The following is a 14,676-nucleotide window of genomic DNA, read 5'->3' on the forward strand; positions in this document are numbered from 1 at the left end:
CGTGCTGCGTGCACTCTGCCCGCCCAGTGCGTGCACACGTGCTGCGTGCACTCTGCCCGTCCAGTGCATGCACACGTGCTGCTGCGTGCACTCTGCCCGTCCAGCGCGTGCACACGTGCTGCTGCGTGCACTCTGCCTGTGCACACGTGCTGCGTGCACTCTGCCCGCCCAGTGTGTGCAAACATGCTGCATGCATTCTGCTTTCCCAGTGTGTGTGCACAAGCTGCATGCACTCTGCCTTTCCAGTATGTGTGCACCCTGCCTGCTGATGTGTGTGCATGCTGCATGCACTCTCCCTACCAGTGTGGGTCCCTGCAGTGGAGTCCTTTGCTGTGTACCTCTGCCTGGTGACAAGCACAGAAGAGGAGCTGCACACAAACACTCTAAGCTAGCACTAGAAGGAGAGACAAGGGAAATAACTGTGGACATGGAGAGGAGCCAGACTGTGTGAAGAGCCCTGGCTCAAAACCTGGTGCCCACAGGTTACATACCCTCCTCTCAAGCTGAGTGCTCCATTTCTAGCCCATGGCAGGACAGGAGCTCCAAGGCAGATGTCCCTTGAGGCGAGGTAGGCGGAGTCATCAGAGATGACTGACCATGGGCCCTGTCCACACAGGTCTGGACAACACTTTCTTTGCCAGGCCAGGCCTCTGGAAGTCAGAGGACTCTCCACAGATAGGTGAGTGAGACCAAGGCCACCATTCCCTGCTGCCTGGAGTACCCAGGTCCAGTGTACACAAGGGAGGGTCCAGTCCCCAGGCCACCCCCCAGACAGACACACACACACATGTGCGCACACACAAACACACACACGGGTACAGATGCTGTACAGCCTGGGTACCTATCTCTGGGGTTTCCATGAGAAGGATTCTCTTAGAGAAGAGCCACACTCCAATGTGCACTAAGGGCCCCTGCCCAGGGAGACAAGTGACCTGCTGCCTGGCCCAGCCCTGCTGAAGTGGGGGACCCCGGGCTAGAGCTCCATGTCCTACAACACTGGAGCAGACAATGCTACAGGCCCCAACAACAAGGCAGCCTGGGCTCCCCCAAAGGTATATTCACTCTGCCAGGGGGTGTGGGGCCAGGGGGCTGGGAATAACCCAGCACATGATCCCGGGGCCTAGCCTGGCCCTGCCTGCTCAGCGGGCATAGGGGTCTAAGTCTGTGCCACTCTCCACAGACCCGGATAAGGGCTGGTGCTCCACATGGGGTACTGGCCACTTTTCCACTTTCGACCACCATGTATATGACTTCTTGGGAACATGCAACTATGTCTTCACGGCCACCTGCAAGGACGCCTCCCCCACCTTCAGTGTCCAGCTACGGCGAGGGCTGGATGGGAACATTTCCCGGATCATCATGGAGCTGGGGGCCTCTGTCATTACTGTGAGCAAGGCGACCATCTCAGTCAAGGACATCGGGTAGGCCAGGTGGGCCGGATAGACAACCAGGGACCAAGGGGGCGAGGGACAGCCACTCACTGCTCTGTCCCACAGGGTCATCAGCCTTCCCCACACCAGCAATGGGCTCCAGATCACGCCCTTCGGCCAGAGTGTGCGACTGGTGGCCAAGCAGCTGGAGCTGGAGCTGGAAGTTCTGTGGAGCCCAGATGCCCACCTCACGGTGCGCTACCCCCCATGGGAGCCCCAGCAAGGCCCAGCCCCTGCTGCAGGCCTAACCTGCAGACAGCCCAACCTCAAAGCAGTGCTGACCCTTGGCTGCCATCCTGGGCCAGGGCTGACTAGGCTCTGTTGGTCATTCAGCTTTTCCACTTGAACACAGGGCGATGTGCCAAGAAAAGGGGGCACTGAGGAGGAGCAGGGAGAGTGGACAGCAGGGGCTCTGGGCCTGGGAGGTCTAGGCCAGGGATCAGGAGTGAGCAGCCTTGACAGTGTAGTGTAGGGACCCCTGCCCCAACACCCAACAGTGCCACTCCACCCACAGGTCCTAGTGGAGAGGAAGTACATGGGCCGCATGTGTGGGCTGTGCGGGAACTTTGATGGGAAGACAGCCAACGAGTTTCTGAGTGAGGAAGGTAGGTAGGACAGGGCAGGGTGGGGAGGCCCCAGCTCCTCTGTGGCCAGGAACCCTGGTGCTGCCACTCCCCATCCTGCATCCCTAGGCAAACTCCTGGAACCCCATAAGTATGCTGCCCTGCAGAAGCTGGATGACCCCAATGAGATCTGTGCTTATGAGGCCGTCCCCAGGCCCCCTGTCTGGCAGACTAAGCATGTACGTGAGCTGGCTGGGCTACCAGGGGCCATAGTGGGGAGACTCGAAGGGTCTAACAAGATCTCTAGGCTAATAGGGCCCCACAATCACAGATAGCCCCTGCTCAGGTGATGGCATGGTGTGGTGTGATGTGTAGCCTTGACCTCCATGACCCTGAGTGGCCCTCTGCCAGGCCCAGATCTGCACCCAACTGCTGGCCCTGGTGTCCCCTGAGTGCAACGTGCCCAAGAGCCCATTTGTGCTGAGCTGCCAGGCTGATATGGCCACAGCCACCCAGCCAGGACAGCAGGACAGCAAATGTGCCACGCTGTCAGAGTACTCCCGCCAGTGCAGCATGGCTGGTCAGCCTGTCCGCAGTTGGCGGCGCCCTGGACTCTGCGGTGAGTCTCTAGAAGGGGAAAAGGTGCGAGAAGTTGAAGGCCCAGACCCAGGCCTCCCAGCGCCCCAACCTGATGTGCTGCCCACATCCACCCTCATCCATGAGGGAGGACACCCTGGCACTTGTGGGAGGCAGAGGGCTGGGCTAAGTCCTGGGCCTCCATGGGGCAGGGGCAGGGCCCTCACTGAAGCTGCATGTGCCACAGCCGTGGGCCCATGCCCAGCCGGCCAGGTGTACCAGGAGTGTGGCTCGGCCTGCGTCCGGACCTGCTCCAACCCTCAGCACCACTGCTCCAGCTTCTGCACCTTTGGCTGCTTCTGCCCAGAAGGTGAGGTTTGGCCAGCACCCACCCTGCTCCACTGACCAGCTCATCTCAGACAATGCTGGGCAGGGGTTGGGATAGAGTCCTGCCACAAATTCTCAGACTTCAGGGCCCACGACCACACACAAAATCCCATGGGAGAGTGAGGCTGTCGAGGACATATAAGTCTGCTACAGCAGCCAGACTGTCCACCAGGGCCCAGAGCTGCCAGAAAGAGGGGGGTCGTAGCTGACTTGAGGAACGTTACATGTCCACGTCACCTGCCAGGGCTGCCCCTCACAGGGAGGGTGGCTGGGCCTGGGCACTTGGTGTGAGGGGTGACCCACGCAGGGCGTGGCATGGCAGCTACATATACAGACAGGGGCCAGAATGAGAAGTCCTGCACAGGCTCAAGAGGGCTGCCCATAAGGTGCTTGGAGGGGCCGGTCCCACTGAGCTCAGGAAACCACTCCCACAGGTACGGTCCTCAACGACCTGTCCACAAACCATACCTGCGTGCCAGTCACCCAGTGCCCCTGCGTGCTCAATGGAGCCATCTATGCCCCTGGGGACATCACCACCACTGCCTGCCGCACCTGGTGAGTGGGGGGGGGACCTTAGCCCTATGGGGAAGGGGGATTCCAGGCCAGGGGCACCATCCACCCCTGGGTCATCCCCATCCCCCTGCAGCCAGTGCACCTCAGCCCGCTGGACATGCACAGAGCACCCGTGCCCTGGTCATTGCTCCTTGGAAGGTGGCTCCTTTGTCACGACCTTTGACGCCAGACCCTACCGCTTCCACGGCAGCTGCACCTACATCCTTCTCCAGGTAGGCAGAGCTCCCAGGCTGGCAGGGAGGATGTATCCTCACTCCCCATAGCCTGAGCCACCCCTCCACTCCCCAGAGTCCCCAGCTCCCCGATGAGGGCACCCTCATGGCTGTATATGACAAGTCCGGGTACTCACATTCAGAGACCTCCCTGGCCGCAGTCATCTACCTGTCCAAGCAGGTAAGGCTGCCATGCACTGTCCCAAGGCTCCTGCCAACAGGGCCCTGCCTCCTCCACCCAGCCCCTGACTCAAGCCACTCTTCTCCAGGTCAAAATCGTGATCTCCCAGGATGGGGTGATCACCAACAATGAAGATCCCAAGTGGCTGCCATACCAGATTCGTATGTCCTCAGCAGCCGGGCCCTGGGTGTGGCAGGCAGCAGGGGGCGGGGGCAGGGGCAGTAGCCTTTAAGAAGGGGCAAGGGTATGAGAAGCTGAAGGCCCAGACCCAGGTCTCTCAGCTCCCCAAGCTGATACGATAGGAAGGTGTGGCCCCTGAGTGCTATGTCCCCACAGGCAACATCACAGTCTTCAGGCAGACGTCCACCCACCTCCAGATGGCCACTACCTTTGGGCTAGAGCTTGTGATCCAACTACAGCCCATCTTCCAGGTGTATGTCACCGTTGGGTCCAAATTCAGAGGCCACACCAGAGGTGAGCCCTGCCCTACTGGTCAGCCCCACTGGACCCAGCCTTGACCGGAAAGGAGAAAGGGCCCAAGAGAGGCTCAGGTGGACCCTCTATATCTAGGGAGCCCCCAGGAATATGGTGTGTGGGGCCAGCAGTGGCCTCTCACCTGGGTCTCAGTTAGAGGGAGGACAGGAGCTATGGGACAGGAGTGGGCAGAGATAGGGCTGGCCTGGGCCACCCTCACAGCCTGGCCTGCTCAGGGCTATGCGGCAACTTCAACGGGGACACAACTGATGACTTCATGACCAGTGTGGGCATCGCTGAGGGCACTGCCTCACTCTTTGTGGATTCCTGGAGGGCAGGGAACTGCCCAGCTGCACTGGAGCGAGAGACTGACCCCTGCTCTATGAGCCAGCTCAACAGTGAGTGGTGGCCCACCCTGCTGCAGGCCCAGCCAGTGTGCGTCCCTGGGAGGGGTGTGGCTGCAATGGGGAAGGGACACTGACAGCCAGGACTGTTGTCCCCAGAGGTGTGCGCAGAGACCCACTGCTCGGTGCTGCTGAGGAAGGGTACAGTATTTGAGAGGTGTCATGCCACAGTGAACCCCGCACCATTCTACAAGGTAGGGACCTGTGGGGGCATGGGGAGGGGAGCAGTAGAGGCCAGAGCAACTGACACCTGAGGGCACCTGAGGGCATCCTGGAAGGTCTGGGGCCACACATCCTTGGGGGCAGGGGCCCCTCAGCCAGCCCACAGCCAGTGCTCTGCTGCAGAGATGCGTGTATGAAGCCTGCAACTATGAGGAGACCTTCCCCCACATCTGCGCCACACTGGGCAGCTACGCACATGCATGCTCCTCGCAGGGCATCCTGCTCTGGGGCTGGAGGAGCAGTGTGGACAACTGCAGTGAGTGCCTGGGGGGTGCAGGCAGGGTCCCAGGGCAGCACAGGCTCCTCCCCTGCCACCCCCAGGGTCCTGACTCCCGGGTTCCCCCGCAGCCATCCCTTGCTCTGGCAACCGCACATTCAGCTACGACAGCCGGGCTTGCGGCCGTACCTGCCTATCGCTGTCGGACCGTGCTGTGGAATGCCAGCCCAGTGCTGTGCCTGTGGACGGCTGCAACTGCCCCGAGGGCACCTACCTGAACCACAGGGGCGAGTGCGTGCGCAGGGCCCAGTGCCCCTGTGTGCTGGAGGGTGGCAGGCTCATCCCAGCCGGGCAGTCTACGGTCATCGACAGCGTGGCCTGGTGAGGGGGCAAGGGACAGCGTTGGGGGGTGCAGCCCCCAGCAGGAGGGCACAGGGCTCACTGTGTCTCTCCCCTGTAGCCATTGCACAGGTGGGCGGCTGAGCTGCCCTGGGCGGCCACAAATGTTCTTCGGTAAGTACCAGGCACGGGCTGGCAGGGCAGGATGGGAGGCAGCCTTGGGCCCACATGATTCACTCCCCGTCTTCCCCCCTAGCTTCCTGCTCAGCTCTCAAGACATTTCAGTCCTGCAGCCAGTCCTCGGAAAACAAATTTGGAGCTGCATGCGCCCCCACATGCCAGCTGCTGGCCACAGGCACACCCTGTGTAAGGGCACCTGCAGCACTGTGAGGGGACTGCCTGGCCAGGGTGTACCTGGGGGGAGCCCAGAGGGGCAGAGCAGGGGAGTAGGGGTGCAAGAGAAATGCCAGGGTCTCAGAAGCACCCAGGACTGGGGGCAGTGGCAACTGAGGCTGCCCTCCTTGCAGGTGCCCACCAAGTGTGAGCCTGGCTGCGTCTGTGCAGAGGGGCTCTATGAGAATGCCAGTGGGCAGTGTGTGCCCCCCGAGGAGTGCCCATGTGAGTTTGCAGGCACCTCCTACCCAGGAGGGGCCAAGCTCCACACTGACTGCAGGACCTGGTGAGCCAAAACCCCATCCCAGAGACCCTGAGCCATCCCAGGGCCATCTGTGATAGGCAAGGAGCCCTGAGCCCAGAGGGTGGGAGCCCTGAATGTGGGGGGCCCTGTGAGTTGGGAGCCCTGGATGTGGGGAGCCTCCGGGTTGGGGAGCCCTGGATGTGGGGAACACTGTGGGTGGGAAGCTCTGGACTTGGGGAGCCCTAGAGAGGAGGAGCCTTGTGGGTTCAGAGCTCTATGGGTTTGAGCCCTGGATGTGGGGAAACCTTAACGTGGGGAGCCCTGGGCATGGGGAGCCCTGGGCATGGGGAGCTCTGGAGGTGCAGATGTTCCCCTAGGAAACCCAGGGGCCAACGCCCAGAATGGGGGAGGGCTGTAGGCCCCATACACACCCACCGGTCCCTGCAGTACCTGCTCAAGGGGAAAGTGGACATGCCAGCAGAGCCTCCACTGCCCATCCACCTGTGCCCTCTACGGGGAGGGCCACGTGGTCACTTTTGATGGCCAGCGCTTTGTGTTTGACGGCAACTGCGAGTACATCCTGGCCACGGTAATCTCCGGGGCTGTGGGGAGCCAAGGACCAGAGGGGCCAGCCCCCAGGGCTCCTCCTCAACACCCCTTCCCTGCAGGACGGCTGTGGCACCAACGACTCTCAGCCCACCTTCAAAATCCTGACAGAGAATGTCATCTGTGGGAGGTCGGGGGTCACATGCTCCCGGGCTATCAAGATCTTTTCAGGGGTGAGCAGTGGGGCAGAGCCTTACAGGGCAGGAAGGGTAGAAGAGCCCACCCCACTGGCCCCACATGATGGAACATGAGGGAGGGATACCTGCTCCCCTTTCTGGCTTGACGCCCAGGACTAGTGGCTGCTGGACCTGCCCCAAGCAGGGAGCAAGGCACCTGGGAAGCCTGAGCCTCAGCTCTGTTTCTGTGTACACCAGAACCTTCTGCCCAGAGCTGGCTCTCAGCAGGTGGCCTAGGAGACTGCAGGGGGATAGGCAGCCCTGTGATGGCCCTACTCCACAGGGCCTGTCCATTGTGTTGGCGGACAGCAACTACACAGTCACGGGGGAAGACCCCCGTGTGCATCTGCGTGTGAAGCCCAGCTCCCTGAACCTCATTCTGGACATCAGCATCCCAGGAAGGTACAGCCTGACTCTCATCTGGAACAAGCACATGACCATCTTCATCAAGATTGACCGTGCCTCCCAGGTATCTGCCACCCCAGGGCCCCAGGTGGTCTCGGGTGGGGCAGATGCCTGCAGCCCACAGACCCCCCCCTGACACCGATACCCACTTGCAGGACCCCCTCTGTGGCTTGTGTGGCAACTACAATGGGAACATGAAGGATGACTTTGAGACGCGCAGCAAATACGTGGCCGCCAACGAGCTGGAGTTTGTGAACTCATGGAAGGAGAGCCCCCTGTGTGGGGATGTGAGCTTCCTGGCAGAGCCCTGCAGCCTCAACGCCTTTCGCCGTTCCTGGGCGGAGCGCAAGTGCAGCATCATCAACAGTCAGACCTTTGCCGCCTGCCACAGCAAGGTGGGCCCCAGATCAAGGGTCCCTGATTGTGGGAGTGCAGCTGCCAGCAAGCAGGGGTGTCAGGCCATGCTCCAGCCTAGGTGGGGAAGCAGGAGGAGGGTCTCCCACAGCAGGGCCACAGACTGGTCAGGGACCAAGTGGGCCAGAGAGGTCCAGACCCACTGCTGGAAAGGAGGGTCCTCCACCACATTCTGGGCACCGTGGGGTGTTTGGCAGCTCTGCAGCCTCACTCTGGAAATGCTCTGGGTGGTTCAAGTACCTGGGAGCTGAGTGGTTATGGAGGAGGTACAAGGATGGCATGGGACCTCCCCAGGGCTGTGAGGACTGGGGAGGAGGGAGCGCCAGCCAGTGCTGAGGCCCTGTGGGGGCCACTGGGATGCAGCACGGAGGTGTGGAGGGGCTGGTGTGCAGGCCAGAGGGGCTGCGGTGTGGCCTGCATGCCTGGCCCCACTGGAGGTCTTGAGGCAGGAGGGAGGGATGCCACATGCACACACTCAGAGGGGTCCAGGCACTGAGCCCCCACACCAGCCTCTGTCCAAGCCTCACCACACATCCAATCCCTGGGGCCACAAAGCCTGGCACCTGGCCATCACAGGGAGGCCAAATACTAACTGGCAGCCATCCCACAGGTGTACCACTTGCCCTACTATGAGGCTTGTGTGCGTGATGCATGTGGGTGCGACACGGGCGGGGACTGTGAGTGTCTATGCGACACCGTGGCTGCCTATGCAAAAGCCTGCTTGGATAAGGGCGTGTGCGTGGATTGGAGGACTCCCGCTTTCTGTCGTGAGTGACCCTACCCACCCACTACCCCACCCTCCAGGTGGCCACTGACGGTGGCCGCAGGGCTGCTCTAGTTCCTGCACCCAGCCCTGGAGGGAGGCTGCCAGAAGAACTCGAGACTTCTGTGCACATGTCTGCCCCATTCTGCGTCCTGAGTCAGGGCAGGGCCCCCGACTGATGGTGCCCTTCCTCCCAGCCATCTACTGTGACTTCTACAACACCCACACGCAAGTAGGCGGCAGCGGGGAGCTCCAGCACACACAGGAGGCCAACTGCACGTGGCACTACCAGCCCTGCCTATGCCCCGGCCAGCCAGAGAGCCTCCTGGACACCAACATCGAAGGTATCAGCAGTTGGGATGCGGCACAGGACAGCGAGGGAGACTCGTTCATTCATGCACATGTGTGCATTCATCCGGCAGTGTGTCCTGAGCACCTCTGTGCTCCAGGCCTGGTTCTGACTTAGGGACATGGTCTTACACAAAACAAACCACCCTGGCCTCCAACAGCTTCTCTTCTGGACAGGGGGAGATGCTTGAAAACAAAATAAGGAAGCAGAAAGCATGGTCAGGCAACCATAAGGGCAGAGCCAGGCAGGTGGGGGTGTGGGAGAGCAGGGCATCTGCAGCATGGAACCAGCAGGTCAGCCTTGGGGTGAGGAGGTAAGGAAGGTGGTGGTGCCCTTGTGAGGCCCGTGGTGGGCCCCCTGCTACGAGGCACGCTTCCTGGGGTTAAGAAGTTGGATGGCAATGAGGTGGAGGGCCAGCACAGGGGCAGGGAGGCTGCGAGGTAGCATGCAATGGCCAGACTGGGGAGGCCTGCGCATGGCACTGGCTCCTGAAGAGGGAAGGGCCAGCACCTGCAGCCTGCAGTGTTTGTAGAAAACAGTGTAGGTGTCTGGATGGGGAGGTGCCCCTACTGGCATGCAAGAAACAGAGGAGGGTCCCATGTTGGATTCATGCCAGAGAAGCAGAAGAGAACAGTGGGGCCCAAGCCTGAGGGAGCTTGGCTGGGAAGAGGGGCCAGTGAGGGTGCTGTGGCTGAGGTGTCTACCTTGAGTGTAATGGGTAAGACAGGGTGGGCAGAGCGCCAGCTGAGACTGGCTGTCCCCACCCTAGGCTGCTACAATTGCTCCCAAGACGAGTACTTCGACCACAAGCGTGGATCATGTGTGCCCTGCGGTGAGTCTGGTCAGCTGCCCCTGCCAGGCCCACAAGGCAGCCTGAGCTCCTGGGACCTCAGGGTGACCCCATCTCCATCCTAGGCCTGTCATGCCCCCTGACCCAGGCTGAGGGGTAAACACAGTGGGAGCCTTCCCAGAAAGGAAGGGGCACAGCAGCCTGTCTGCTGCTGGCACCCAGCCCCCAGCCCTGCCTTCAGTGGGCATTTCTGGTGCAGGTTCCCTGGGACAGGGAGGTTGCATGGGCCTGGGTAACTGACTGACCTTCCGTCCTCTTACAGTGCCGCCCACCACACCGTGGCCACCCACCACAGGTGACTGCACACGCTCTAGGTGCCAAGGTGACAGCCCGGCAGGAGCCCAGCCTCTGCCTGTGGGTGGGGGCGGGTGTGAACAGCCCTGTGCTGTCTCTTGGTCTGGCCCAGAAGTCAGAGGTGGGGGCCAGGCCTGACTTAGCTCCTGGCTGATCCCCAGCTTGCTCCATGGCCCTCACTGAATGTGCCACAGAGTACAAAGTGGGGCCTTGACCAAGAAGGCCAACCATGAGGGAGCCTGGCAGAAGCCCATGCTGCCCTCTGGGGCCATAGACCAGCTATCCCTATGTGCACAACTGCCAGCACATCCAGCCCAGGGTCCTGCAAGGCTTTGGAGCTCAGAGAGCAGGAGAGGAGAGTCCCCTAAACCGTGGGCAGGTGCTCCTCTGCCCACCCAAATGACACATGCCCCACCCAGGCTCTCCACCCACTGAAGTCCAGCCCACCACAGTAACCCACAGCACCATTGGACATCGCAGCACCCCTGAGCCCTGGCCAAGCCCCACCCAGACACCCCAGCTTCTGACCACAAGGCCCTCGGGCCTTTCCACCAAGTCCACGGTCTCCTCAAGCTCCATGGAAGGTAACTCATCTCCAGCTCAGCCCCCAGATGACTGCTTGAAGGAGGGGTCTGGGGCGGGGCAGGGCAGAGACATTCCTGTGGAGCATCTGAATTTCCAATGTTCCGAGCAAAGCTGGAGACTTCTCGGAAAAAGGTTTTTTTTTTTTTATTTTTTTTATTTTTTGAGACAGAGCCTCAAGCTGTCCCCCTGGGCAGAGTGCCGTGGCATTACATCTCACAGCAACCTCCAACTCCTGGGCTCAAGCGAGTCTCCTGCCTCCGCCTCCCAAGTAGCTGGGACCACAGGTGCTGGCCACAATGCCCGGCTATTTTTTGGTTGCAGCCGTCATTGTTGTTTGGCGGGTCCGGGCTGGGGATTCGAACCCGCCACCTTAGGTGTACGTGGCTGGCGCCTTAGCCGGCTGAGCTATAGGCGCCGAGCCTCGGAAAAAGGTTTGACACAATGACCATGAGTGTGGCCACTCCTCACTCTCTGACATGGGATTGGCAGGTTGGGGCCTGGGCCTCCCTGTACCTGGCCATAGGCCCCTGCAGCACCCTCCATGCCAGGGATCCTAGAGGTTCTCATAAGAGCAAAGGGGGACAGAGGGGTGGCCAGCAGCCCACATGTGCACCAGGCCACTGGTCCAGGACCGAGGCCACCGCAGCCAGGCAGACTGTGGGAGGCCATGGGAAATGTAAGAGGAGCTATCCCCAAGGACAGTGAATCCAGAACAACAACAAAAACGTCCCTGGAATATGGAAGAAGTTATAAACCTCAGACATAAGCCTGGGGAAATGCAGACAGAGCCATAGCAGTGTTCTTGGGGGGTGTCTACTGCAGAGTCTCCCAGAACCACCACGGTTGTCACCCCACGCACAACAGTGCCAGCACCGACAGCAACAAGACCCACGATGACTCAGGCCAACACCCAGCCCACAGCATCCTCTCTAAGTCCAGCCACAAAGTTGACGGCTCAGTCCACAGTGTGGACAACAGTGCCACCTGAAACCTCAGCAGTATCAGGGACCAGCCCAAGGATAGGTGAGTCACAGGGCTGTGGGGTAGCAGAGGACACAGAGCACAGGGCCCACCACCAGGCCTCACCCAGGCCAGAAGGCAGACCTTGCGTTTCGCAAATGGCAGAAGCAGCAGAAGGAGCACCAGGAAAGCTGACACACACAGGCCAGAGGGACCAAAGAGGCCAGGCAGGGACACACTCCTGAGATGGAAAGGGGGATGCAAGCCAGTTACCAGCCGCAGGTGCACAGAGACGCTGAGAACAGAAAGGACACCAGGAAAGCCTAAGAACAGACTGTCAGCACCAAGAATGGCCACAGCATGTCCCCAACAGTATAGAAAAGCATGAGGTCAGCCAGGGCCTAAATAAGTGAGGAACCCAAGGGCAAAATGAGGACCGAGGGGGGCTGACAATGACACCTGTCCACCCCCCACACAGAGTCCACCAACCAGGCATCAACAGGCCCAACTGCGAACCAGACACCAGATAACACGGGGCCAGCAACGACCTCAAAGACCACCAGAGGGATCACCACACATCCAGGCCAGACAAGTCCCCCGGAAACATGGACGCAAACATCTCAGACACTTAACCCAGAATATTCAACACGCTACCATCCCACAATCTCTGTAACCTCCACTACACAAAGCACGAAGACAACCACTGGACCGTACTTCAAGACCACCAGCAACACTCCACCACCACCGCATCCCCACACCACACACACCCCATCCACAGCCTCTCTCCCCTCCACTCCGCACACCACAAGGCCGCCCACTGGAACATCATTCAAGACCACCAGCACCGCTACAACATCACCGCACCCCCACACCACACACACCCCATCCACGGGCTCTCTCCCCTCCACGACACACACCAGGGGGCCACCCACTGAGATGTCATTCAAGACCACCAGCATCACCCCATCAGCACCAAACCATCACACCACACTTCCCGCTCACGTTCCATCAAGCTCTACTTCCTTGGTCACTCAAACAGCTCACCAAGGCAGCACCACAACACACTCAGAGATTCCCACCACCTCGATGCCAAAGTCTACGCCCACCAGGCGCCCAACTACAACAGTGAAGGAAACAGGCTCAACCTCACCGTTCACTGTGACCAACCAACCCATGAGTCCCTTCACCACAGCCAAAACCTCTTCCTCCCAGCACTCACAAACTGCCTCCACATCCCACCACCAGCCCACTGCTTCCAATGCTACCACCATCACCCCCAGGCTGACCACTTCAGACACTGGGCCTACCATGGTCAAGAGCACCACTTCCGCCAATAACCGTCCACACACACCTCTCATGACAAACTCTCCATCCACGGGCTCTCTCCCCCACACTCCACACACTACAAGGCCCCCCTCAGGAACATCCTTCAAGACCTCCAGTACCGCTCCAACACCAACACGCCCCCACACCATACTTTCCACTTACATTCCATCAAGCTCTACTTCCTTGGTCACTCAAACAGCTCACCAAGGCAGCACCCCAACACACTCAGAGATTCCCACTTCCAACTCCACACTAACATCTACGTCCACCAGGCTCCCAATTACAACACTGAAGGCCACAGGCTCCACCTCACCGTTCACCACGACCAGCCTATCCTCGAGCCCCTTCAGCACAGCCAAAACCTCCTCCCAGCACTCACAAACTGCCTCCACATCACACCACCAGCCCACCACTTCCACTGCCACCACCATCACCCCAAATTTTACCACCTCTGCCACTGGACCTACCATGCTCCAAAGCACCACCGCAAACAGCCATCCACACACGCGCCACACCACACATGCTCCCACCACCAACTCACTCCCCTCCACTCCATACACTACAGGGCCACCCTTTGGAACATCCTTCAAGACCACTAGCACTGCTCCAAAACCATCACACCCCCACACCACACTTCCCACTCACATTCCATCAAGCTTTACTTCCTTGGTCACTCAAACAGCTCACCAAGCCAGCACCCAAACACACTCAGAGATTCCCACTTCCAACTCCACACTAACATCTACACCCACCAGGCTCCCAGCTACAACACTTAAGGCCACAGGCTCAACCTCACCATTCACTGGGACCAGCCAACCCCAGAGCCCGTTCACCACAGCCAAAACCTCTTCCTCCCAGCACTCACAAACTGCCTCCACATCCCATCACCAATCCACAGCTACCTACGCCACCACCATTACCGCCGAACTCACCACCATAACCCCTAAGCTAACCACTTCTGACAATGGACCTACCATGCTCCAGAGCACCACTCCCACCAATAGCCTTCCACATACTCCTCACACCACACACTCACCATCCACAGGCTCTCTCCCCTCCATACCACACACAACGGGGCCACCCTTTGGAACATCCTTTAAGACAACCAGCAGCACTGTTCTAACACCACCACATCCCCACACCACACTTTCCACTCACGTTCCATCAAGCTCTACTTCCTTGGTCACTCAAACAGCTCACCTAGGCAGCACCACAACACACTCAGAGATTCCCACTTCCAACTCCACACTAACATCTATACCAACGAGGCTCCCAATTACAACACTGAAGGCCACAGGCTCTACCGCACCATTGACTGGGACCAGCCAACCCCAGAGCCCGTTTACCACAGCCAAAATCTCTTCCTCCCAGCACTCACAAACTGCCTCCACATCCCACCACCAAACCACAGCTACCCATGCCACCACCATCACCCCCAAACTCACCACCATCACCCCTAAGCTAACCACTTCTGACAATGGACCTACCATGTTCCAGAGCACGACCCTGACCAATAGCCTTCCACACACTCCCCACACCACACACTCACCATCCACAGGCGCTCTCCCCTCCACACCACACACTACGGGGCCACCCTCTGGAACGTCCTTCAAGACCACCAGCACCGCTCCAACACCACCACATCCCCACACCACACTTCCCACTCACGTTCCATCAAGCTCTACTTCCTTGGTCACTCAAACAGCTCACCAAGCCAGCACCCAAACACACTC

The 14,676-nt window shown here is 59.8% G+C and overlaps 1 protein-coding gene across 1 annotated transcript in view; it reads left to right on the plus strand.

The window, feature by feature from the left end:
- The window catches only part of LOC100947224 (mucin-6), a 25,349-nt gene that overhangs the window by 2,562 nt on the left and 8,111 nt on the right, over positions 1–14,676 (plus strand). The window contains exons 2-29 of the mRNA XM_023508608.1: positions 617–679; positions 1,181–1,421; positions 1,497–1,623; positions 1,945–2,035; positions 2,123–2,232; positions 2,405–2,612; positions 2,817–2,939; positions 3,391–3,511; positions 3,603–3,741; positions 3,818–3,922; positions 4,011–4,083; positions 4,259–4,396; positions 4,633–4,794; positions 4,900–4,994; positions 5,146–5,278; positions 5,371–5,620; positions 5,700–5,752; positions 5,835–5,944; positions 6,106–6,257; positions 6,663–6,804; positions 6,884–6,994; positions 7,281–7,466; positions 7,558–7,797; positions 8,427–8,583; positions 8,777–8,923; positions 9,698–9,760; positions 10,041–10,092; positions 12,427–14,668. Coding sequence (XP_023364376.1) covers positions 617–679; positions 1,181–1,421; positions 1,497–1,623; positions 1,945–2,035; positions 2,123–2,232; positions 2,405–2,612; positions 2,817–2,939; positions 3,391–3,511; positions 3,603–3,741; positions 3,818–3,922; positions 4,011–4,083; positions 4,259–4,396; positions 4,633–4,794; positions 4,900–4,994; positions 5,146–5,278; positions 5,371–5,620; positions 5,700–5,752; positions 5,835–5,944; positions 6,106–6,257; positions 6,663–6,804; positions 6,884–6,994; positions 7,281–7,466; positions 7,558–7,797; positions 8,427–8,583; positions 8,777–8,923; positions 9,698–9,760; positions 10,041–10,092; positions 12,427–14,668 — 5,834 coding nt within the window. The remainder of the gene's footprint in view (positions 1–616; positions 680–1,180; positions 1,422–1,496; positions 1,624–1,944; positions 2,036–2,122; positions 2,233–2,404; positions 2,613–2,816; positions 2,940–3,390; positions 3,512–3,602; positions 3,742–3,817; positions 3,923–4,010; positions 4,084–4,258; positions 4,397–4,632; positions 4,795–4,899; positions 4,995–5,145; positions 5,279–5,370; positions 5,621–5,699; positions 5,753–5,834; positions 5,945–6,105; positions 6,258–6,662; positions 6,805–6,883; positions 6,995–7,280; positions 7,467–7,557; positions 7,798–8,426; positions 8,584–8,776; positions 8,924–9,697; positions 9,761–10,040; positions 10,093–12,426; positions 14,669–14,676) is intronic.

Source organism: Otolemur garnettii, unplaced genomic scaffold (genome assembly GCF_000181295.1).
Source record: "Otolemur garnettii isolate 467f Iridium unplaced genomic scaffold, OtoGar3 scaffold00260, whole genome shotgun sequence".
Classification (NCBI taxonomy): Eukaryota; Metazoa; Chordata; class Mammalia; order Primates; family Galagidae; genus Otolemur; species Otolemur garnettii.